Source organism: Diadema antillarum, unplaced genomic scaffold (genome assembly GCF_040938485.1).
Source record: "Diadema antillarum isolate AM-2024a unplaced genomic scaffold, OU_Dant_1.0 seq00000981_RagTag, whole genome shotgun sequence".
Lineage (NCBI taxonomy): Eukaryota > Metazoa > Echinodermata > Echinoidea > Diadematoida > Diadematidae > Diadema > Diadema antillarum.
The window spans coordinates 699,692-726,603 of NW_027271821.1; the positions used below are offsets into that span (position 1 = coordinate 699,692).

Sequence of the window (26,912 nt, forward strand, 5' to 3'; positions counted from 1 at the left end):
AACCTCCAGTAGTCTCCTCATCCAGCGGTTCCAACATAAAAACTTTAAAAATTCATAACTTTTGCATCGCTTGTCCGATTTTCTTCAAACTTTCACTGATGTGTTCTAATAATGTTGCTGCTTTCACTCAATCCACATTGTTCTGGGGTTTATCTTCCCTTTAATGTGCAAATCCTGTTTTCTTGGGCTGTGTGGACAGGAAAATACTTTTGAGACAGATAAAAACTCACTTGACAGATTCCAGTGAATTTTCGAACTACACTTGTATATATTTAAATATAGATTGATTCAGAGAGCAAGCTTTACAATCATTTTCGTAAAACACCCTCCTCAATAAGATTTCAGCTGTAAGCTTAAGTATGAATCTTTCATACATTTAGAACTTATTAACACTGATCACTAAAAAACATTCTATATGTACTCAAAACAAACATTTTGTAGCACTACTCCGTAATGAGAAAACGTGAAGCATCAGTAGCAATCTGACAGAAACTATATCTCACAATCTACAAATAATGATAGTACATGTACAATGTATTTTGATAATCCTGCATTCCAGGAGACTGTGATTAAAACAACATCTGGTATGCCATGACAGGTGCTTATCTCCTTCACATTCAATATTTATATTCAACTTAATTGAATATTTCCCTTAACTTTGACTGACAAACTGAACAGCTCCAAGATAATTTCAAATTCAGTGGCATGAACCCAAATTTACACGCTCACACACCGTACAATGCCCTGGCAAAGTTTTAAACCTACCCAGACCTTGAGTACAATTAAGTTGTGCACTTCTCTAGCAATTACTGGATTTTTTGCTAAATAATTGCCTGTCTCTTTGTTTGTTCATCTGTCAGCAATACTACTTTGTACTTCCATGAATTTGTCAGGATTTAAATCAGTCCATTGTGAAAAGAGCAACAGGTGCCTAAATGGTTATTGATAGTGATCTGCATTCATGATTTTCTTAAATGATGCATGCACAGTACAATGGCATTTATATAGGGACCCTTTCCATTCGGTAGAGCTCTGAGATACTGTACAGCCTGAAATGTTTGCGTACATTTTAATTATGCGAATTTAGTGTTAGCCAAAATTTCGCAAAATAAAATGTGTAGACATGAATGTAGACAGTAAAATGAAATGCCTGCCTCTTGTCTGCACTATACAGTAAAACGAGGAATTTTCGCATGCATTTTAATTTCGCAAATTTCGCGAGCGCCAAGATTTGCGAAATTAAAATGCACGCGAAAGTTCTTGTCTACACTATATGCATTGAATGCCAGTGGCAGTTCACGAAAATTTCGTGCCGCAAAAAAAAGGCCGTCGGCTCCAATTTGCGAAAAATTCATGCCGCGAATATATCATGTTTTACAGTAATGCATTGGATGCCAGTGGCAATTCACACACACAAACAAAATTCATGCCACAAAAATCACGCCGTCAGCTCCCATTTACGAAAATTTCACGCCACAAATATTTCTTGCTTTGCAGTACAGTATAATATGCCTTACAAGGGCTTCTAGTGTCTATTGTAGCCATCTCATGGCACATTGTGGAATTCTGGAAAATGAAAGGCGAAATAGATGGGGGCATGGCCGTGGAATTAATTATCAAATAGGTAATCATTTTAAAGTCAAATAAGAATCACAGCTGGACATAACTTCACAGTTATATGATACAGAGGAGCTGCTGTGTATTTAAAGTGTACAGTCAGGAAGAGAGAGAGAGAATGAATGTGAATGACAAAGTTGCATGTCAGTTAAGTTCAGATGAAAAAGTCACCTTTAAATAGTAGTAGCAGTAATAATGATAATGATAATAATAATAATAATAATAAAAATAGTAATAATAATAATAATAATGATAATAATAATAATAATAATCCCAATGATAATAATGATAACAATGATAATAATAGTGATAATCGAACATAATCAAGATGCAAAATAACTTATTATCAAAATGACATATACCTACTAAAATGAGATTCTTCTGTAGAACTAAACTGTTATGAGCCCTTGAAAATCATCTGGTTTACGGTAAAAATATTATGGATGAACTGCTGACATCAACGCTCTTTAGGGGAAACAAAACAATGACAAAAAACCAAACAGCCCTCACCACAAAGCACAACAAAGACCAAAGGTGTTTTTTTTTTGGGGGGGGGGGGGAGGGGAGTATGGAGTGCAACTGTCAGGCAGAATCAATATAACCTTGGCTGCATTTTCATTGTCTAAACAGAGTAAATGATACTAACAGTAATTTTCCATTCCTCTAGAATGTTCATGAATAAGCCAAAATGTCAGGCAGTGGGCATAGACCTGAATGATCATGCATGGCATGGATGCTTGATTTTACTTGTATATGATGACTATTTCTACCACGGAAGTGGGGGCTTCAGCATGCCCAAAAAAAAAAAAAAAAAATAATAATAAAAAATGCTTGATCTGACAAAGCAATGCAGCCAACTCATTGCATAGCCCATTGAATTATCTTTTCTTCTTCATTTTGGAAGCCCCCATGCTATGGTCAATTACATTGGGTGTTACAGTGTTTTGAAACTGAGTACAACCCTTTGTAGGTCCAGCCAGCCAGCACGTAATAGCAGCATTTCACTTGGGTAACTTAGCACATATAATAAACTATCATTGAGCAGAAAAGAGGGTATATTTGAGTGATTGATTACATCATTGCAGAGGCCCAGACAACAAAAGCAAAGAATGGACAAAAAATGAAGATAGTTACTGTATACGCTATAATTTTCGCGTACATAAATTTTCGCGAATTGCCGCTGTCACACATTTTCGCGAGTGGTTAAATTCGCGATTGGGGGACCAGAGAAAATATGAAGTGGCAAAGAAAGTGTGAATTTTCAACTTACTAGCAAATAAGAATGATACTAGTTATACACTGCATGAAAAAGACTTGCCAAACTCTGCAAACTAGTAAGTTAGAATTCAACATTTTTGAAGCGGTTAAGTCCATCGCGCTAGATTTCTGACGAGTGGTCCCCTTGCGATAATGGATTGGCTCTCTACAGTATTCGTAAGTAGACGTGGACGTGCGTAAACAAGCTTAGCCAGTATGGTCTGTTCAGTAAGCCGTGACATGGTATACTAGTACTGAAATGTTTGTATCATCAAGGCAAGGGATTCATTTTGGAAGGTAATATTTTCGCGTGTTGTTGATTTCGCGAATAGCTCCCGACTCGCGAAATTCGCGAAAATAAAACCCCCGCGAAATATATAGCGTATACAAGTAACTGATTCTTTAAACTGGTGTTGCAATGCTCTCATGTATTTTGATAGGCAAAGATTGGCAAAGTGTCGGTCTACTACCCAAATCCAAGGTAAATTGGTAAGTGAGCTATATTATTGATGATGATGATGATGATGATGATGATGAAATTGACCAGATATGATACCATCCCCCCCCCCCCCCTCAAAAGAGGAAAAACCTGGGGATCAGCAGACTTCTTCTTGAAAAATTGCTCAAGGGCAGCACAATTTGTTGTGAACTGTGCACGGTACATGAACTAATATTTATACAGTTGCTCAGGGGTCTAGGAGCTCAAGACTAGGCAGCATCCACTTATATCCACACATTGCGTACATCTGGCAGGCACCCAAAACAAGAGTTATTCAATCCAGGGGTTGAGATTAAGCAGGGATCATGGCAAGATTATCAAAGTCAATGGAAGTGCAAAATGAGATCAAAAAAAAAAAAAGAAAGAAAAGAAAAAGAAAAAGAAATAGAAAAAGAATGATATACTCCTGACCTACTCATCCCCAAACAACTTTGTCCCACAAGACTTATTTTTACAATGTATGTAAGTAGCTATAAATACACCATGCACGGGTTCAGCTATACTTACAGTGTGTACAGGAGAACACTAACACTGTACATAATGCTTGAATTAAGGAAATACATATACTTCTCGTGGTGTTACATGCAACTGAATCCCTGCTGTCAAAATGTTGATTTGCGGTATGGCAGCATGCCACAAAATCTATTTTTCTCACATGGTGCAGGACTGGAACATTGGGATCTTTTTCTCTTGTTTTGTTTTGTCTTCTTCTCTTTCTTCCTGAAATGGGTTGTGTGAACTTAAAGTTCATATCAAATCACAAACAAATGACACAAACAATTAATCGATTACCTGGGTGCACAGTACATTCGATACAATTTCAGTGGCCACCTCGTCAGAGAGAATGCATGTCTAAAGAAGCAACTTCAAACTATATTTACTCTTCAAAATAATTTACGCATTTCATAACCGAATCTGTCTATAAATACCACATGCTCACGAAGACCTTTTCACCTATTTTTCCCTTTGTTTTTTTTTCTGGCTTCTTTTTCAACAGGGTGCTTTTGATTACTGTAACAGGTTTCACTGCTCTTGGACCGTGGAATCAATTTCCCTTAGCCAGTCCGGCTTGGCCCATTCCCTTGAGGCTTGCACGAAACTGCTGTCATCACAACTTGTATCAAAATTTGTAGAGCACTGTCAAACCTCATGCATTTAAAAGATCTCAATACAGAGTACAGTAAGATGACTGAATGATATTTCTGTCCTTAGTCAAGATATTTCAGTAAATATAACTCCTATGATATGTCAACAGCTCTCATTGAACAGGTCATGTCATCCACAGGCCTACTCTTGAAATTAATAGGAACATTGTATTTGCCTGGAGGTTTGGTCTATACATACCTGTATCTCCCTCTCTCTCTCTCTCTCTCTCTCTCTCTCTCTCACTCTCTCTATCTACTGTATGAACTGATAATTTTGCATGCAGTTATTTTTGCGAATGGAGAACCAAGGCTATCCTATGCACCACTACCCTAGCGCATGGCGACATTTCAGTGTGTTGTTGAATTTGTGGTCTAATTATGATTCGCAAAGTTCCTGAAAATTAAACTCTTGCGAAAAAAAGAGCATATGATACATTATCTAATATGTACCTATTAGGGCAAGTATAATACTTTGCACAGAATGATATTTGAAAACAGTTGAGAAATCAAGTCAATCCATATGAGGCAAATTTGGCTATACTGCACAAGCATGGAGCATCAAACACATCAAAGCTCCTTGGGGCAAGGAAGCTACATGTACGCAAGCAGTTTACAGGAAAAAAAGGCAAAAAATGGTCCATAATTACATCCTTGTAGTGAGTGAACATCGTAAAAGTGTGCCATTTCTGCAAATCGTCCATTTTAACATTGTACGGTATCCATTCAGGATGCATTATCTTCATCAAAAGTTGAAGAGTTTGTTCGCAAAAACCGATAAGTCCATTTTTGATGATTTTGAAGTACGGTCTCTGTCATAAAGTACAAAATAATACCTTTTTAAATGATATATTGGTCACTTCATATAAAGGTACATTTTTGAAGTTATGGTGAAAAGAAGCAAAAATGTTCTTATTATTCTCTTTATTTTTCTTGACCTTTATACGCAATATCTCCATTTTTTCAAATATGGACATATCGGTTTTTGTACAAACAAACTTTTCAGTTCTTCTACACTGTACATGTACATTGTGCAACAAACTTTACAATTTTACATGCCCTTGCATTATTAGTACTCGTAGCAAATGAAAGAGATCAAAATACACAGTCCTGTATAATGTCAGTTTGGCAGTGTATAATGTTTAAAAAATGACCCATTTGTGTGTGTGCTACATTCATTATTTTGTATAGATAGGCTCTATTGACTGACATATGGAATTTAAAGTTACAAGTCTACATTTTAAGTGTAGGCCTACAAGGGAGTAATCTCACAGGCAAATGCCCCAATTGGCAACAACAGAAAAATCAAGACAAGCTTTTAGCAAATTATGCCCAAGGAACTACCTTTCTGTGTTTAATGCTGACACTTTTTCAATCAAATTTTTGTCATTTACATGGTTAGTGTTCCAAGCGGTAGAGCTATCTAGAGTAAAAAATTATCTTTCCTTTGAACCCTTGTTGTTCATATATTTATATACATCTAGAATTTAACAATTTTTAGAAACATGAAAATAATGAAAAGTAGAAAGAGAATAATAGAAAGTCTCTATATTGCTGACTTTACAGCTGATTCTTGAACAGGCAACACATTTCAGAAGATTTAAGTTTCTGTTTCTCTCTTAAACTGGCTTTAAAAAAGAAAAAGAGAAAAAAAGTTTTACTTTGTGCAGACTAGTATGAATTAAATATGGCCTTAGAACATTTCTCCAATATCATATAGGTAGGCCTATGCATTGATTTAATGACGAGAAATGATAATTTCTGAAGAAAAAAAATTCAACCCAGGAGTTCATCAGCTCCTTGGAAGGAAAATATTGCCTGGCCCTGTATCAAGTGTCACATATTGTATAAGTAGCTGTAAACAAGGTCTCTTCCTATCACCAGACGGTAACCTGTCAACTGCATGACCCAAACCCTTGGGAAATCCTGATTATAATCTATGCAGGAGGCTGCAAATTTCCCAACATTAACTTATTGCTGGGAATGAAAAGAATAAAACCAAAACTAAAAAGCAAGCTGCCATCTTGGCAAGAGTGAGTGTGGCAAAGTTCAAGTTGCACAAGGACCCCCGATATCTGGTACTTGCACCCCCAGCAAAGACTTGACAGCCAATAGTTCACAGCTAGTGCTAAGGCATTACATATGTTTTCACTGACGAAGAATTTAAGTACAGTAATTCCTCCAACCGAAGGAACTTATTTTCCCACTGATCTGGGTCCATTCTGCCATCCCCAAATATGGCTCAATAACCATGACTTCTGGGGGGTGTTTCATCAATGTTTGTCAGTGCTGACAATTTCAGCGAAATCCTTCATTTTAATTGGATGAGATGCTCTGGTCACTGACTGTTACTATGGTGATTGTCAGCGATGACAACTTGTCAGCACTGACAAATGTTGATGAAACACCCCCCAGATTTTAATGTACAAGTATGTCAACTCTGAAACAATGACAGAAACCCTACATAGAGCATCTTATCCAATTGAACAATTTTCTTTCTGAACTGGACAAAGAAAATCGGGTAAATTGTCAGACGCTTTTAATACATTTATCCCTTCCTCCCATACATCCCATATAAAGTATAGAGTGTGTTATGTGCATAATATGTGTTCAAATCAACATTATCTCAATATGAAAATGATTCAAAACATGAAAATAAGATCTTTTTAATTAAAAAAAAATCATCTATAACAAAGAAAATCCTGCATTTCTTATGGATTGATAAGGGAGATTGATTTCACAGAGGGAATAAGCTGGAAATTTTCTATTCTAATTTGTAATTTGTAGATCTCTTTTATTCATTATCATATTTTTCCTCAAGAGCTAACTGTCAATCCAGTTTTTTTTTTCCACAGACAAAAAAATAAGAACAAAGAAACAATACGACGTTTGAACCCCCATACACAAAATGAATCTGGCCAAATGCAAATGCCAGTGTGTTGTTCCACCTCAGTGCACATTTCACATAACAAACCTGTCAGTGCTCGCCCGAGACAGTCCTCATAAAGCCACACACAACACACACACACAGGCTCCATACACGGGCATTACATGTGACGTCCTTGGGCAAAGGGCGGAAGGTCACCTTGAGTGCGCAGTTGCTCGTCGCTTCCCCCCCCCCCCCCCCCACGCTAATTATAATATTCATGAAGGGCCCTCTTGAGAGGACCTACCACACACACACACACACAACACACACACACACACGCAACCTATTAGGATCACAGAACAAACAACACACACATACACACACCCAAAAGGGCCTGATCACGTACCACAGATTGTGTGTAATGTAGTGCACGTTGTGTAACACGCAACAGACAAAAATAGTGGAGAACGCCTGGTCTTGACACATCAGACCCCTATTGATATTATGCACAGACAAGCAAAAGGATCTACATAAATTTCATAGAAATTCCTATCATTGTATGTTGGTAGCACAAATCAGAAAATCAGCCACAAAGTGACGTGAACACATTTATCTTGAATATTGTCAGCAAAAGAAATAGTCCTAAGAAAACTAAATATGTATGTCATTCAAAACTAAGACTAATCGTGAGACAGCTTCAAGCTTCACTGGTCAGCCGTTGTTGATGTTTATTCTCCAACATTCCCTTGTATTTTGACTGCAAGCTGGTTACACACTGACACACCCACCTCTACTCTCCACACATTAATATCCCAGATTTCAAATACAATACTCAGCACCCAAATATAATGTCAAAAGGCATTGCATGTGATTGTACACTATTTGAAGATACTAATTAGAACTTATACTAATCCACACAATCTACAGGAAGTGAAATGTGCATACACACACTCCCTTTCAAACAAACTTCTTTAGGCCTACTTCAAGTAGTTTTGACCAAGCTCTATGCAGAACCAGTTTGTTGATGTATGTTATAATGTTATCCAGGGGTCTGTTGCATTAAAAAGGGTCTTTTCCTGGAGAAAAAACTCAGGTTAACTTTTAACAGAATTTTTCCTGCATGAATTCAAAGGCAGAATCATGCCAACCAGAGTTGTCATTTCTTAACAGAGCTTTTCTCAGGTTAAACATTTTATACAACAGGTCACAGCCTGGTCTCCATGTATGTACACTGTAAGTCGATCATCTTTATAGGTCACATTCCACAGTAGTATTGGGTCCTCTTGCATTGAAATCAGTGAATGGAAAATAAATATTCCATCAACTGATTCAAATGAAAGGACAGAAAATGCTATGCCTAGAAATGCCGAAGCATAGGCCTATATCAGTTGCACTTTGTCTGCAACTGGCATTCAAGTGTTTGGTCAGCAGACCAAAAACTTGACAATTCCAGCCATTCTAAACCTTCGAGTTTCAACATAGATGGGAGATGAAAAATTCAGTATTACTTCCCTACACAGCTGACTTTATCATGAACATAAACTTGTTCATGAACAAATTCCTTTGGATAAATTCCCATATCATAACACATGACACTGAATGCAACTCTTAACGCTTTATTATATATAGATACGTGTCATGCCGATTAGGGTTTGTAATACCTGCTCTAATTCTAGAAAAAAAAATATATACTGGTAGTGGTAGATAATTTTACTTGGTATAATTTAATGTTTCTGCTTGATTCTTGACATAAGAAACAAAGCTTTCAACTGGCTGGTTTTGAGACTGATCCGAGTACTGGTACTTTCTTGCGTTGCTTGACCTCAGTTCACAGCCTACAAACCAATGAATAACAGCAAAATATGCAAACGAAAGAAAAACTGACGGTTTGATACATGGCAACATTCATGTCAGCACCGGGTCGAGGCGAGGTCACTTGGAGCGCAGCGTCCGCGCCCAACTGCCCAACCGCCGTACAGCCAACAGCCGTAGCTACAACACATCTTTGCGCTCGCAATCGCGTCTACAAGCAGCCGCCGTATTGCTATAACACAAAAGGGCCAGAAAAACGTAAACATACCGGTAGCAGAAAATACCACGAACAAACGAAACAAAATAAGGCAGATATTTCACTAATAAAGGTATGAGATGAGAGCATTCGAAAGAACTTACATCGTCCCACAAAATTTCCACGATTTTTTCGCAAGGCTTGCTGGAAATTGCAGTTAAACCGTTGACGATGACCTTTCTTTCCCCGGCAAATTCTCTGCACCGTTTGTTGACAAGCTACTAGTATGCTGCTCTGTCACTCGGCCGCGCAGCTGATGCGTGATGCTAGACTGCCAGCTGATTCCCATGACGTCACATACTGGAGCGTAGATCACGAAGGGCTTCCCATTTTCTTAGAGGGGTGCAATTCACATTTTCTCTAAATTCTGTAATACTGTTTTTATCACTGTTTGCTGTCAATATGGAATTAGGTATATCGACCAGCTATTATCATTTTGCCATCATTCTACAGCTGTATGTTGAGCTTTGATCATGATTTCTTGACAATCACATAAATTTCTGCCATTGTCGATGATACTAGTGATATGAATTATTCATAAGATGAATGATTCAAATCTACCTTTGCTACTGTTTACATTTTGATGACACTGCATAGGACCACGGTCTGATGTAAAATAGACGGCAAAATTACAATTTTCGTCTTGGAAATCAGTGGTGTTCGTAGGGTTTGTACTTTAGTGCTATAATATTACCATGTCGTCAGAATAAACCAGTTCCCTGAGTTGAGCCGATTCGTGTCGAGCAAGTAAGAGCTCGTCTCGAATCTCCACGGATCCGAGATGGGCCTACGTTACGACAATCAGCGAGAGCTCGAGCGTCGACATCATAGAGATGTATACTATAATATACTAGAGCGCGGACTGCGTGTTGCGCGTACGCAGTGCTCGTGTGCCGAGATGAAGAGGCCGCGCGCCATCTTTGTCCGGGCAAAAACAAACATCGCGTCCGGGCAGCGCAGTAGTGGTGGACACGTGAACACGTATACAACAAGCGCTCAAACACGTACTAGTATTGGCTTTCAGAAAGAAGATGAGGGGGTCGGAGATGAGAGAAGGAAACAACTCAAAATTTTAAGTTGCTAGCAATCTCTTATTATGAGTGGTTAAGAAAATGAAAATGAAACAAAATTTTACTTTATTCTCAACGAGGTAATACTTTCAAGCCGACCAACACGACCATGGTCCATGCAATACAAAGGGTTCTCTTGCATGGTCTCTAGACAGCCGGATGCCCCTTGTGATACATTACTGCGTCAATTTTTGTATTTTCTTTTTTTGCAATTATATTTTTTTCTGTATGAGGGGACTGCATTCTATAGTCCTATCTGTGTATACGAGTGTTTCATTGTATTTCTATTTTTTTTTTTTGTGGTGGTGGTGGAAATGGAAATGAAATCAATCATTTTTATAAGTACGTGTAGGCATATTGGTTCCATGACATTATGTTCAAGCTCGAAATGCTAATGTTGAAGCTTATATAAACCCTAACCAAAATCATAACACCTATCCTAATCCTCACCCTGTCTTGAACCAAAAGCCCAATCAGACCCATGATGCTAATTCTATTTTCAGAAAGATATCAATGCCGGAGCATAATATGTCCTGTCACCAGGCATTAGCCTACGTATTCTGAGCTTTTCTCACATCACCATAGTGAAATTAACTGCTGGTATAGCAAAGGGTGGAGGATTGATTTTTTTTTTTTTTTTTTTTTTGGGGGGGGGGGGCTCAAGGGCCAAATAGGGCACTTAGAAAAGAGCACTTTTTAAACTTAAAAAGGGGATGGTTTTTGGTGTTTTTTTTTTTTTGGAAATGGGGCAAATTCCCCCCCCCCCCCCCCCCGTTCCGCCGACCTTGCATAATATATGTACTGTATTAGCTATCTATATTAGCAATAGATCGAGAACAGCTGAGGGAGGGCGGAGTGCCCCTGACGAATTTTGCAAGACCTTCTCTTTTCTTTTCTTTTTTGTCTTGAATCAATCTGTTTAACACACACTATAAATGTAATTTTAGTTACTTGTGAAAGGAAACTCCGCTCCCCTTCTTTTCTCCTGTTTCTACATCCAAAAGCAGCACATGAACCAGGCATTTTGCATCATAGATCCATGCTACTTTAAGTAAAATTTGCGAATTTAAGAACATTTTCGATTTCCAAACTCCGATGGAGACCTTGGCATAGATGCTAGCCTACTGCCGTTGCATCCCGTCGTCGATCTCCCTGCATGCTCCGCTAGCGCTACACGTTATCGGTACGGTCGCTAGTCGAAATTTGCCCGGACCAAAATGGCGAACGCCTCCTTCAGTTCCTTCTATCGGTCACAGGGATTTTACGGAGTCCGCCCTCTAGTGTTCTTAGTATATATCTCTATGGTCGACATTAATCTGCCAAGGCACCAACCCGGAAGAGAATAAGATCACATACGGAAATGACCCCTTGCTGCCAGCGCGTCTACCACGTCAACACACAGCTACAGCGCAGCAGAGCGCCAACGAGTTCCCATAGTTTACGACCCAGTCCAGTCGTAGTCGCGAGTCAGGTTACTGAAGTACTAGTATGTCGTAGATCTGCTAAATTTTCACGTAGGCCCTAGCCAGTAGCTTGCACTGCTGCTCGACCAGTCGTATGTAGCATGCAGGACGACTGAGAGATTGTTCGCGTGGCATCCAGATAAGACAGCGTTGGACCAACTGTCAGAATCTACTGACATAGAAAAACTCTGTTTTTAGTCTCTTGTGGCTAGCTTCCGTGGATGGTAGTGACCACCTCTCTGAGCTGAGGTGACGTGTGTTCAGTGGTGTAACCAGTACTGTAAGTATAGAAAATGAATCAAATTTACTTTGATTTTGTTATTTTCCAAACATACCGGTACCAACTCATCTGTTTTCATAAACAATGCCATTGTCAGACTGTATTTGAATTGAAACTGTAGACAGTGTAGTGACTACCAGTGACAGTGTATGTTGTAGTGTAGGTTCAAAAGTAATGTAAATTACTCTGTAGTGTATCCATTGTTGCATGCTGTTAACTTTTGTTAGTTACAGTTATTATTAGTGTTATAAATTGAAATCACTGTGTTGATTTGCCACCTTGTCCAATTAATAATTTGACACTATCATCATGATCATAATGACAGAAAGTTCAGCCAACTAACAATATTTACTTAGCCTACAAGTACCAACAGTAACACATTTATTGAAGGGCCTACCTTGTCTTGGTGGGTCCTAAACTACCTAACGGTAGGTCGCTGTCGTACTCCTTGACTTGTCCTAGCCGAAGCCAGCTGTTATCAATGGCTCGGACTCGATATCGATCATCATGCAGCTTGCTTGCACTGCAAGTGTCCGTCGTGTGCTTTGGCCTTTGTGGCATGAGCTGCCATTAAAATAAAAATTAATGTTAATGATATTTCAACTGCAACTGCGACCAGCCCAAACACAAAGCGTTCCGCAGTAAACTGAGTATACTATATAGTTGGACCTACTACTCATCAACCACTTTTTGATGAAATACAGTACCAAGTGTATCGTAGAAAATATCCCTCAGTTTCACCCTTATTTCATTCCACTAGAGGCAGAAAATAGTGCAGATTCATATCCCAGGCTCAGATTGGTTCTACCGTATGCGCGGAGTTATTGGCGTCAAAAACAAGTGACATTTTTTACTTTTAATTGCACTGTCGCAAGCTCATCATTTTAACCGACTGCCTGTTTTCCCACTGAAAAGCACATAAATCTAGTGAATAAAGTCGACAATAATTACGTGTATTACTAAATGAGGATTTTCTTCAATTCTTTTCCCGTCCTGTTTCCTGAGGTTATTTACCTGTATCCCCCTAATATTTCCTGATCTGTATTCATGTTCGAATGTTCCAGCGTACTGCGCCCCGTCCCACGCATACTTTTTATATGCGAGAAAGCCATTGCACGAGGGTGGTCGATGCAGCGAGTTGTCTAGGTTCTAATTGAAATATTAATTTTTATTTTAATGTACTGTGTTTCCTTCTATTGACTGGAACTTTTGGGGATTAAATTTTCTATAGACTAGCTGTTGAATTGTGCAAACAATTTCATTGTTTCCCTCTTCTTGATCACTTGACACAAAGACAGGGGGACAGCTTCTTCTTTCACGTGTCAGCAGGCAGGACAGCCCATCGTCTCACAATGCCGATTTCAGCGGAAGAATTGGTCAGATTGCTGGCCTTGCTCTCGGAGGAAGAGAGTATGAAGGTAAAGCTCCCCCACCCAAAAAAAAAAAAAAAAAAAAGAGTTCACTTGGATAAATTCAGCCGGACTGTCATAATCTACATTAGGGCAAGTCCAAGATAAGGTCCCCTCAGAAGGCAAAATTTCATCTTTGCTCAATATTGACATGTTTGGTATCATTTTGAAGCTTATGAGTTGAAGTTTTGATTTCCATGGAGGAAAAAATGATGTTATGTAAATTTATGCAAATTTCAAGGGCTTCATTAGCATGAATGTGAAATTCACCGTTACGTATGGGACATTTATAAAAATTCATATTTATTCAAAGGAAAGCAAATGATATTTGATTAATATGTGAACATAGGAAGTTCATCAAGTAGTTTAACTTGTAATGAAAATTTAGGGATTATGCAAATGATTATGCAAATTAGCTCATGTCCTATCGTGAGATGTCCCATATGTAACAAATTGAGGTCATTATTTTAGGTTTTCTCTGAAATTTTTAAGGTCATTTGAATGCCCTTTTGGAAAGTTCTAATTTATTGTTTAGAGAAGTTAAATACCATAGAAAGAAGAAAAAATAGTAAAAGAAATATTTTTTATTAGGCAATTAAATAATGTTACATATGGGACAAATGCGTTACGTATGGGACATCCTCATACATATTGCATGTGAATGCATGGAGCTAGCTGGGAGGGTCTCTCAGTACACAAATGGTCAATCATCCTGAAGAAAGCATCCCAACTTTGCAGCTAGTTTTGAGTTATAGACACTTGAAACAATACATGTACTGACTGAACAATTTTCAGAAAGGGGGAGGGGGAGATGGCAAAATACACAATGAAAATCAACATCAAAGGGATGTTATAGTTTTTTGTAGAAATGGGGATTCAGTTTTCAACATTTTACAAGATGATTGGAAACCAATTATATGAATTATCAAAGAGCATACAAATCTCAGAGTAGAGGAATTCAAAGTTTATTTGATGGAGATCCAATTTGAAATGGCTGAGATATCAAAAAACAAGCAAATACAAAGTAAAATGAAGTGGTCCTAATAATAAATGTGACCCACCTTTTGTTAGGACACCATGTTTTTGGATATCTCAGCCATTTTAAAACAGATTTTTGTCATGTTGACTTTGAATTCCTCTTAGAATTGTATGCCATTTAAATATTTCATAAAAGAAGTGCTAACTATCTTGTAAAAGTTGAAATCAGAATTCCCATCTGAACCAGAACTACACAGTCCCTTTAAGTAGAGACCTCTGATTTAAAGGTACTGAAACCGAATGTTACACACAAGCAGATTGAAAAATTGCAGTTCAACTACTAGTATATTGGGTAATGTTCACCACTCAATGTAGAGCTCTAGCTACATTGTATAACACATGTATGTGATGATAATGAAGATGTTACAAGGTGTGTACTTCAAATTAGTGTTTTTTGTATCCTTTTTTTTTTGCAAGTGATAAACAAATTGTCCTTATTCAGTTTTCAGTAGTAGCCATGACAAAAATCATGGGTTTACATACTGAGATATGACTTGAATCAATGACCTGATTGCTAGACAAGACATCATCTACACAATTACTAGGGTTCCATGCAGCAGGTATTGCATATTTATTAAAATTAATATTTCTTGTGTCAAGTTTTTTATTGAAACTGAATGGCAATTGTCCTTCATCAATGGAAGTAAACACTTTACTATTCAATTTTTGGTAGTGACTATCCTGATAAAAATACAGGTCATACATACACTGTGCTCAGGTTGGTCATAAAAATAGAATATGATTACAGATTATGATTGTAAATATTTGGGGAATATTGTTCCCCTGACAATCTGGATCAGTATTTGAGTAATTTCAACTGATTCTACCTCAATTACTATGCAAAAATTTGTTTATTGGTATTTTGCAAAATTATTTTGCAAAATACCCATAAACATGGTTCTCCACACACTAAACGAATGGGGGACAAAGGGCATGCATACTCAGGTTGGTCATAAAAATATAGAAATATGATTGAATATGATTATGATGGTAAATATTTGGGTAATATTGCTACCTTGACAATCTGGATCAATATTTGAGTAGTTTCAACTGATTTTACTTCAATAATTATGCAAAATACCCATAAACATGGTTCTCCACACACTAAATGAATGGGGGACAAAGTGTCCCATACGTAACAGTCCCATACGTAACACGTCATGTCTGTCTTTAATTGGAACCTGTAATTAGAGCTTTTTGCTTCATGACACAAAACTTTACCTCTAATAATCTTGAGTGTTGTGGCTTTCATCACAGTGAGTTTATACCAACAAGTTGTAGAATAAAATACTTTCAGAGAGTTTTGAGGTTGAAAAAAATGTTCAAAAAAACAATTTTTCTGGTCCCATACGTAACGGCACACATTTTCTTTTCTAGAATATAATTGTGAAGGTCATTTTTCTCCATTTTTTACATGATTATACTTCTAGATATCAATCACCATGAGAAAGTTCAATATGATCAAAGGTCATTAAAGGACAAGTTCACCTTCATAAACATAAGGATTGAGAGAATGTAGCAATATTAGTAGAACACATCATTGAAAGTTTGAGGAAAATCAGACAATCCGTTCAAAAGTTATGAATTTTTGAAGTTTTTGTGCAGTAACCGCTGGATGAGAAGACTACTGCAGTGTATGAATAACTTAGATGTCACATGCGTACAACAATATAAGGAAAATATAAAGAGAATTTCACAAAATGCCATCTTTTGAAAAAAAGTACACATTCCCCTGACTCGTTACCGACAAATGTTATGGGTAATATTATTCCCCCTGACTTTAGAAAGAGGCAAGTCAAGAGCTCTTTTATTATGCGAAAAAAATGAAAATATGTTGAATTTTCTTTTACATTTTCTTTATACTGTCGTACGCATATGACTCACAAGCTGTAGTAGTCTCCTCATCCAGCGGTTCCAACACAAACATTTTAAAACTTCATAACTTTTGCATCGATTGTCCAATTATCCTCAAACTTTCACTGATGTGTTCTACTAATATTGTTGCATTCGCTCAATCCTTATGTTCATGAAGGTGAACTTGTCCTTTAAAGTGAAAACTAAGTTTCGGTAAGTGCTCGAGAACCCGTCTAGCACCATTTCATTTTTGCTTGCAATATACCGAAAGAGTCCACTAAGAAACTTACCTGGCTGACGCGGTTTGCCGGAATGATGAGTCGTTTTGGAGTATTTTGAGAAAAATAATAATAGTAGGAAAACCGACTTTTATTCCAGAAGGCTCCAGACTAACTCGGTCTCGGGAAAAATTCGACCCTACTTCAGACAATTCACACGCAGTAAGTGATCGCCACATTCTACTGGCCACTGCATAATACCAAATGAGGCCTAACTGAATGGACAGGAAAGTGCGTGCTAACGTAATCCTGTACAAAACAAAACAAAAATGACAGCGCGCGGTCCTCAGTTGCTGAGACGCGCGGTCTTTGGAGTTTTTGTTGTTGTTTATCAAGCGCCTTTCGGCGCACACTAATTTTGCATGCGCGCAAAAGAGGTTTTTGATGCGCGCGTTGTAACAACTCGGACCATTATACTGCGAGTAGCCAGAACACGAAGCGCTAGTTTATACACGCCACTCCCATAGGACAATCAGAGGGACAACCATTATAACTCATCCCGCCGTCAAAGCGAAGCCGAGTTATCCCCGAGTCCGAGTTTAGCCTGACCCCGTTCGGGTAAGTTCTGAGACTGAACCTTTTTGGTTAATATTTCGCATTTTCGTCGTTACCCATCGAATATCTTGTAATAACATCGTTATCCTGCACATTTCCTAAGCATACGTTCACATTTAGGAGCGAAATTTGACAACTTTTGCAGGCGTACCAGAACTTTGTTTGGGCTTTAACACTATTTTTCAGGTCATAAAAGTCTCTGAATGTCCCATACGTAACGCATGCGTTATCTTGGACTTGCCCATTACCAAAACAGAGATCTGAGAAAAAATGATGACTCAAACTACTAGTTTATAAAGTTTATAAACTAGTTTTGGTAAACATTCATATTCTTCTAACCCATCTTGCATTGGAATATATTTGGATGTGACTACTCTATTCGATTTAGGAAAAAATGGAGTCACGCTAAATTGGATGTGCTATGGCATACAGTAGTTGGGTGTTTTATAGTCACTGAATATAAACTCATGAAGATTTGTAAGCTACACTGTACATTCAAGTTGCATAGGGTGATAAGCACAATCAGGGTATGCAATCATGACTTATCTCACTTTAAAAAATTGTAACTTCTAAAAGAATGCACCAACTGACTTAAAAATTCACATGCAGCATGCTAAGACATCAGTAATCACATGTGGTAAGACAATAGCTAATTTCTTCTCATTTACTGTTAATTATTAAAGATTGATTACCAAAAAGTCCCCCAAAACCCATGTAATGCGTCAAAAAAAGCGTTTTACAACTTACGTAAAATATTGATTTGAGGTCCATATTTTAAGTCTACCCCTATGTATTTGGTATCAAATTAATGGATTTTTTTCTTGGCATTGCTTGCATGCAATAAAAAACAGTGGTTCTTTCAGCTGGAGAAAGTTATGAGGTCTGAAGTCCCGTCCTGGTAGGAGTGTAATACAGCTATACATGGAGAAACAGCTTATTTTTCTGCTTTTCCTTAAAGTACTGAAGACACACTACAATATGGTGTGCTGTTTGCCAATAAATGTTCAGCCAGTTTTGAGTTTTGAGCCATTTTCAAATGCTGAGGAAAATAAGTGCAGCCGTTTTTCAGTATTTTCAGTGAGGTATATCCTAATTTGACTACTTAAAAGAATCTTTTCCCCTTATTGAAATCCTTGTTTTTTTAGCCATGAATTGTACATATTGTAGAAATCTATTGTGTGAAAATTTGAGCAAATTTGAGCAATAAGAACTTAGTTTTTGATATTTTTACAAATTGCTGAGGAAAAAAAAGACCGATCCACGCCCATGTTATACTGCATGAAGGTCATATGATAAGTGTTCAGTGTTCATATTTCAATGCTTGTTCAATTTCTAAAGATATCATAAGCAAAAACATAGTATTTTGGCTTAATATGTCATTGTTTGAGTGTCACAGCTTGGATATCAACTCAAGTCATCATAAATCTCACATTCATTCTTCTATCTGTGTTTACAAATATGACAATGGATCCAAACACTGTGCGCACATTCAAGGTCAAACTGTACATATAATTTTTTGATGAAAAATATCATATCTTCCAAAGTACCGGCCCTAATTTCATAAAACTTTGTAATAATGGCCAGTAAATGTCTCTTACCTATTCCTGAAAGTTTTACCTCTTCACTCTTTGGCAAAAGTGAAATATGATAAAATATGTTAAAGTGGTTTTATTTGAATTCAAAATAATGCCTACAAAATTGATCATCCATTTTGAGAAGTGAAAATATGACATTTATTCATATTTTGTGATATGTCATGGCTATGTGCTGGTGGTGAATGAAAGGGATATTTATCAGGAACATCTAACAGCAATATCAGAGGAAAAAAAATTCTCCTTTTTTTAAATGAATTTTTCCAATATATTAGTCATTTCAATGTAATTCGACACCCTAATCAAAATGCTAATTTATGCACAGTTTAATGCAAACTTTTGACTCTTTCTTTACATGAAATGAAAATTTGAACACTCAGCTACAACAAACAGCAAAAAAAGCGTTTTCACCAAGTTTTTTCATTTTTTTTCCCTGTTACACAATTGCATACCCTGATTGTGCTATTGACCATAGATTCTATGAGCCATTTCAATTTGCTTCTTATCATTTTACAATGTACTTGCCTTTGCTGTAAGTGTATCCACTGACTTATGAAAAATGTAGAAATGGTCAATGAATGTGCATACGCTGCCCTCCTATGTGACCTAATCAATTTGTGATTGCTAAGAATCAACTTTGGTTTATGTGATGTCTGCTGGTATTTGATCATTTAATCTATAAACCTGAGCACCACAATCTATTAGGGCGATTATTCCAACATGTGATATGTTTGTCAGAACAGTAGTGATAATAACAGCGAGGTGAAGACATAATTGCATTGTCTCATAGTAACTTATAAATGAGATGACTACCAATAATGTGATGTACAAAACATTTAACCCGTTGAGGACAAGCTGATTTTGCTACAACATGCACTTCCCATTGACACTTACCTGAGTATACTCTGATATTGAACCAACATCCATTGTGTTGACAGGGACTTACTCTATTTGTTCAAAGTAACATGAACTCAAAGAGACATAAAGAGTATAAACACATACAGGGTATCCAGAAGCCCATCCTACTTCATACCCAACATAACTTTTAAAGAGTACCCAGTACTGAAGCAAGCAGATGAGCTCAAACTGCAGTAAACTTGAATGACATAAAGACAAAATGTGTACAAAAATTGAATGCAATTTCATAATCAAAACTGATTTCCACTTTGTATGGATGCCTGAAAAATTACCCATTCTTTGGACAGATACATTTGTGTGTATTGTTCCAACAATTTAGCAATTCTGACAAGTCTGTACATTCAAACAAGAAGAATATGAATAGAGAAAGATAAAATACCCAAGTTCAGATATGTTACCTATACAGGGAATAATTTTCCTGGTATTGCATCCCAATTTGCTACACATTTTTACACAAATGCTACACAAACTAGCATTTGTGTAGCAGTTTTCTTCCATAGTAGTCTACACGATATCATTTGAAATATTGTTCATCAGTTGAAATCGCTAATCAAATTTGAGTTTGTAAATTTTTGCAAGGAACTGATAAAGGGCAACTTTCAAAGCTTTGCAGTAAAGGAGTCACATGCTGACGGTTTAGTTTCTAGTTCCTTTGCAACTGAAAAGAGAGGGAAAAACATGTTTGATTCCAGCCTTTCATGTGACTGATTTACTTCATGGTAGAGTGTTTCCTAACAAAGGATTTCTCAGACCATCTGCATTCATGCCAGGGAACTCTTAATTTTACAGGTGACCGTCAAGGAGACACTTAAGGGTGGAGCCATGGCAGGAGCGGGTGCTGTGATTGGTGGAATGTGTGGGGGTCCTGTTGGCATAGCTGTTGGTGAGTTACTGGCCACACCCACTGATAAGCAAGCCTTGTGCACAAAGGCCCAAATTCACAAAGGTGGTTTAGATTTAGACCATGGTTTGAACTTGTACCATGGTCTAAAATAAGCATGAAATAGGCCTACCTTTTACATGCGTGTATTAATCCACGTTTGTTTACGTACATGTATGCTATCTGTCTGTCGTTTTTTATGTAGAAAATAAATTTGCATAAACCATGGTCTAAATCAAAACAGCCTTCATGAATTTGGGCCAAAAAGATTCTCTGAACAATAATGCTTAAATGACAAGTTGTCTTTGTTTTACCTTTCCTGTCATTTTTTCCCACCAGTATTTAAGATGGACCGTTCTGTCACTGAAATAAAGAAAATCAAGTGAAACGCTGTATATGACCTAATCTGGAAAGATGCAAGCTCTAATAATGTGATAAAGTATGGTAGTGAAAACTTGTACACAATGTAAATAGCAAGTAAAAATAATATGAGGTCAGAGCCCTTTACGATATGCCAATGCTTCCACAGCAATGCTGTATAATGCATTCATATGAAGAGTTGTACTTTTTTCTTCAGTTTTTCAAATTTCATGTTGTTGTTTTTTATTGATCATCGCTCAATGCCTGAAATTTCATACAGTGGCAATAGCATTTTAAACTCAGAGCTATGTTTCAACCTAGTAATTTTTAGATTAATAGTCGTGTTGGGTACAAGAAGAAAAAAAAAAACGTACAATCTTCAGCAGTATATTTATGTACTGAAGTATCTTTAGGGGATGAAGAAGTAACTGTACAACTGTTCTCAGATAATTATCAGTTAGGCCTTGGCCATTATTTTTATAATTATTGCTAATTATGGCCACTCACATTTAAGCAACCGAGAAGATTAACCGTGGTTACTGGGGGTAACAGTGAATACATTTCCTAGTCCCAATTAGATGTTGGAGTTTTTGGACACCAAGTTTCCACTCTAGTAAACAGCATTTGAACTTCAGAAGTTTTATTCATTGTATCATCTTTCTAGGTGTATATGTTGTTTTTTTACAGTTTTTCTGCTGTTGTGGAAAATGCCTGGCTTTGTGATTTGGACAGTGCATGTGTGTTTTATTATTATTTTTCCCCACTTCCTTGAGATACTGTATGTTCTTATTTCCAATGTTTCAGTGAGAATGCCTGTCTGGATGTCTCATGGTCCAATGGTTATTCAGTGCCATATTTGTACCCTCTGGCTTTGTTCAGTTTCAGTTTTCAGCTCAAGTGCAGCATTTTGTCTGGGACCATCTGTCTATAGAAGTGTTTTTATGTTTGCTCAATGCTGTGTCTTTCAACCCCTCCTTCCTCCCCCCCCCCCCCCTTGTGCCTTTCATAGTCCATTCACAACTGTGTATACATTTTATCTTGAACATTTTGTCTTGCCATTTATTTTTTTTAAATTTGGGGTGGGGGGTTGGAGTTTGCAGCAAAAACAGCAGATATCTTACCAAATATCATTCAAACATCAGTGAAACGTGCAATGTTTGTTCATGTGTAAACTTGTTTTCATGTTAGTTTGTCTGCAGTGTGTGTGTGTGTGTGCATACCTGTTGATTCTATAGCTCTCCATGTCAAGTTTAAGGCAGCAAGAAACCATTATATTTCCAAGTTTCCTTTGTGTTTTCATTTTCTTGGTGATGTGCTGTTGTATTTAATTGAAATGTCTGTCGTCAAGGGTTTGAACTAAAGTGAGAAGAACGCACTCACAAAAGACGAACAGGGTGATTGCAACCAAAGTGTAGTAGCTGGATGTATTACATACACTTGTAAGTGACACATGAGTGCTCATTCAAACATTTATATGTACACCTAATCACGTTTCCGCAATAATAGCCTTCCATGAGTCTCTTGACGGTGAAGCATTTATTCAGGGCAGTTGCAGATTAATTTGCTATCATACCGGCCCATTAGATGCAGTTTAGATTGAAACAGTAATGCAGTGCACTCATACAGCATATAATTGTACTGTGTGAAAGTAACTACTTTGTACCGGTACTAATGTAAAAGTGGATATTTTCGCGTTACTAATTTTTCGCGCTCGGCTGGTTAAGAAGAGTTTCACATTTTTTTAATTCCACAGAATCAAGACATTAACTACTGGAACATCATGTCAAGCATAAATATTTGGGTACTTTTAATTTTTGCGCTAGCTTCTGGTTGCACGAAGTGTGTGAAAATTTCAACACCACAAAAATTTCAACTTTTGCAGAACTGTATGTGAGGCACTTTACGAAAGTAAGGAGACCAAGAGAAAGGAAAATATCGGGCTACACACCAGTACAAAGGTGGATTGAACTTCTGTACTGAGTGTCTTTGCAAGAAATAGACATTAAAAGGACTGTGTCCAGATTATATTGAAAAGATCCCCAATCTTCTTTTGAACGAACTTGAACCGATAACTGGTACCATTCATACAATAATATGTGTTGGTTTCAACAGCTGAGAAAGCTTGGACCCCAAAAGACAACTTTGTTCTCTGAACCATGAGTACAGATCTTACTCACTTTAACAGATATTACAGAAATTACTAGAAATAAGATTTTCATTCAAAGAGGATCCAGACTGTGTGATGTCTTCAAATTTCTTTCTAGAACCATAGTGTTTGTAGCTTGTTGAGGTTTCAGTTCCATGTCATTTGCTTATGATGCCATTTATGCTCCCATGAAACATAACTGCGCTCTAAGCTAAACATGAATTCTACCCACAACCATAACCCTATCTCTAACCCTAATCCTTGCTTCAAACTAAACCTAAAACCCCATCACAACCCTTTCCTTAATTCCTTGGAGATAAAATACCAGAGCAATTGCCGCAGGAGCAAGTGTTGTGTCGTCACCATGGTTTTCTACATGTCATGTGTTTCTTTTGTTGGCTGATATCACATTTGCCATATGAAGTTCGAATAGGCTGTGCCTCGATAGAGTGTAACAGTTCAGCTATATTTGAACAGCCTGTCATGGCAGATCGCTATGAAAATCTCATACAAAAAAATTCTGCAGTGATTTCTCTGTATTTTCTAGCCTGAGTTGGTATGAGTTTAGGGGAATCCATTCCAAACACCCATTGCATCTACTGTGATATAGACCTTAGACCCCGATGGAAAACGTTGGACACCATGTGGTGAAACATCTTGTCCGTCTTTAGTCATTTGTTCTCACCTCGTCGTTATGCAAGTGTAACTTCTTGAAAGCAGCCTCTTGTTTTGCTTGCCAAGTGTCTCCTTTGTCAACTCTGTATGTGCAGCACTGTGATTACGACTGGAGACAGCAGTGTGCAACCTGAGAACTGTGACATTCACACTGTACCAGTACCAATAGTTGATCCACAGTACTTTACAAAGTTCGTGGTTGTTTTGTTTGTTTGTGGTTTCATTTTGTTCTTATTTTTATTTTGATACAGCATGGACATCTTTTACAGAGAAGATGGAGTGTTGCTTCTGCCTGAAGAGATTGAAACAAACCCTGCATGTATTTGCATGAGTGTTTTTTGCTTGTTGTGATAATATATGTTGCCTTCAACCATTGTAAATGAATGCTGTTCCCCCCACCCCCACCTCCTTGTTTTAGTGTTAAAGCATGAAATCATGATCTCTATTATTGTCTCAGGTTTAGCCAGATTAGTTGGCTGTTGATGGATATTGCCTTTCTTTGCATGCTCCTCTCTTAATGTGATTGTGTTATATTTATCATGGTATTTCATTTATTTATTTTTTATTTTGTGTGTAGTTTTTTTTTCCTCTGTTTTACTAATTCCTTTATCGCGAGTCACTGCACAACTTTAAATCGCCATTAACAGAGTACGAGAAGAGTTTGACACTGATGTTGATTGGTATACTAAATACTTACAGAGGTTATCCTTGGTAACTGTTAGGACACATGAGCCCTGATGTATTTGGAGCTGTCATGCCAATCTTGCATTCTTCTTCTCCTTCTTTTTTTAACTGCTGACCAGTAGTCTTGTCGTTGAAACACACTTCCAGTTTTTACTATCTTAAAGCAAAGTTAATGAAGTGAATTGAGACAAAACAAAGTTTTCCTTACATCTACATTCACTAGAGACATGGATAACTACCAATGATTTGAGTAGGATTTCTCCGTATAATTCTTTTAATTTTCATTCAGATTTAGAGCCTTGAATGTAATTATGCCTTTTCTATGGAAACAAGCAAAATAAAACTAACTTAATGATGAATTGTAAATACAGTGGCCCACAAACGGAAGCAGACCTGTTTGAATATCAACATTTTCGTATGGAATGGAAGCCTGTTGGCTGTCAAACTAAATGCACTGTTCCTTGTAGAATGTTGACATTGCTTGTGATATGCACTCAACATCTCTGTGCACACACTTTGCTGTGAAGTTCTTGTGCAGCGAATGACTTCATATTACTACTTGCATGTCGCATTGTGTTTGAATTGCATGCATCCTCCAGCTCAGAATAACCCCTTCCCCTGTTTCACTGTCTGTGTCACTAATCCCTTCAAAAACCTGTGTGTCCCTCTCTCTCAGGTGGTGCGGTAGGGGGCGCAGTTGGGGCGTGGATGACCAAGGGCAAATTCAGATCCGTGCCCGAGATCCTGCTGGCGATGAACCACGAGCAGCGGGAGGCCCTCCAGAACTACTTCCGCTCGGTTTTCTCGGATGTGGAAGCGGGGGACTTTGACAAGCTGAGCAGGCTTGTGGCGGAGAACTCATCCATCAGGCAGATGGCTCTCAATGGTCTGCGCGGATTCATCAATGACCAGTTGAAGATGCAGGTCTTGGATTGAGCATCAGCCCCAGTGAATCCTGTCTTGTTAAGACTAACTGACACGCTAAAATCACTGATTATTCCTTAATATGTCGGGAAATACTGATCATGACCATGGTGACACGTATCTTTGCATCATCACATCCTACTGGTACAGTGCAAGCCAACGCGGAGACAGCGTACCGGCTTTGCACTCTTTTAAGGCTGAATCAACTCTTCATGGTGACATTTAATGTGTACTTCAGAGCAGGAGCAGTTGCAATATCGTGGTCTGCGGCCAGTTTTTCAGTCTCCTCTGCTGTGTCTATTCTGTGGCCAAAGGTGTTCTTGCACTCTCTTCTTCTGCATCCACTCTTGTGACAGTCAGTAACCGCTGAATTTGGATGAATTTGGAATGGATGTCATCGGACCCAGTGCTGCATTACCCAGCCTGTCTGACTTCACTTACCTTTATGTGGTTCATATCTTTCAATATTGGTTATCTGCAAAGATTTTTATTTTTCTCAGTTTTTTTTTTTAAATTCAAGAGATGACATTCTTCTCCCCCACACTTTCCTCTTCTCAAACAGGCACACACACACACACACACACACACACATGCTTAAAAGAGGTCGCAATGTTGTGACTGACAGCCCAACAGAGATAAGTATCATTGACATCTCCATCTTGTCCGACCCCGCTTTTCTCTAAAATCCTCTAGGGGGCGCCCTGGGCGGTGCATACGCGAGGTGGAAGTATAGGGGAAAGCACGACATGGTGGCAGACCTCCTCCGCAATCTGGACGAGAAGCAGCGCGACGAGCTGCGGGAACAGTTTGCCGACATCGTCGCGGACTACCCCGAGGACGACGGCATGACGATGACGCGGAGGTTGGGCGAGGACGGGGAGCTCAGGGAGCGGATGAGGCTAAAGCTGAAGTCCTTCGTCACGGACACACTCAAGAGGCAGCTCATAGAGGAGTATAAGCAGAGGGGAAAAGCCGACTAGTGGTTGGAAGGTAGAGATCTAGAATGTAGGGCTGTAGGACCAACGAATAGATTTTTATGTCCTATGTCTTTTTCTTGTAGTGACAGCCATCAATCAAATACTAACAGACATTTTCTGTTGGTATTTGTTAGCCATTTTGATAATTTTTTTCACACATCACAGGGGAAACAGAGAAGTCTCATATATTGCCAGGCACTAAAAAAATCAAGTAAGTTAGCAATTTGAAAGTGTTCTTCACATGGTTCTGAAGGGCAGACTCTATGCTCTGAAATGAGTGACAACTTGGTTAGTAGAACAGAACCGGTCAAAGCATTTTTTTATGCCTCCGCCAACGAAGTGGCCGGAGGCATTATG

General features: G+C 38.0%; 1 protein-coding gene across 4 annotated transcripts; it reads left to right on the plus strand.

Moving 5' to 3' along the window:
- Positions 1-2,657: 2,657 nt before the first annotated feature.
- On the plus strand, positions 2,658-26,765 carry LOC139742164 (protein C19orf12 homolog). Of its 4 annotated transcripts, none has more exons than XM_071652735.1 (4): positions 2,658-3,171; positions 13,564-13,683; positions 20,699-20,792; positions 26,272-26,765. In XM_071652735.1, exons 2-4 carry the CDS (start codon positions 13,618-13,620, stop codon positions 26,556-26,558), a joined length of 447 nt encoding a protein of 148 aa, XP_071508836.1. In that variant the 5' UTR covers positions 2,658-3,171; positions 13,564-13,617; the 3' UTR covers positions 26,559-26,765. The 4 variants fall into 4 exon arrangements, with proteins under 4 accessions (XP_071508836.1, XP_071508834.1, XP_071508835.1 ...); XM_071652733.1 differs by lacking the exon at positions 2,658-3,171 and adding an exon at positions 12,104-12,253 and having other exon boundaries at positions 13,560-13,683; XM_071652734.1 differs by lacking the exon at positions 2,658-3,171 and adding an exon at positions 12,104-12,253.
- Positions 26,766-26,912: the final 147 nt, after the last annotated feature.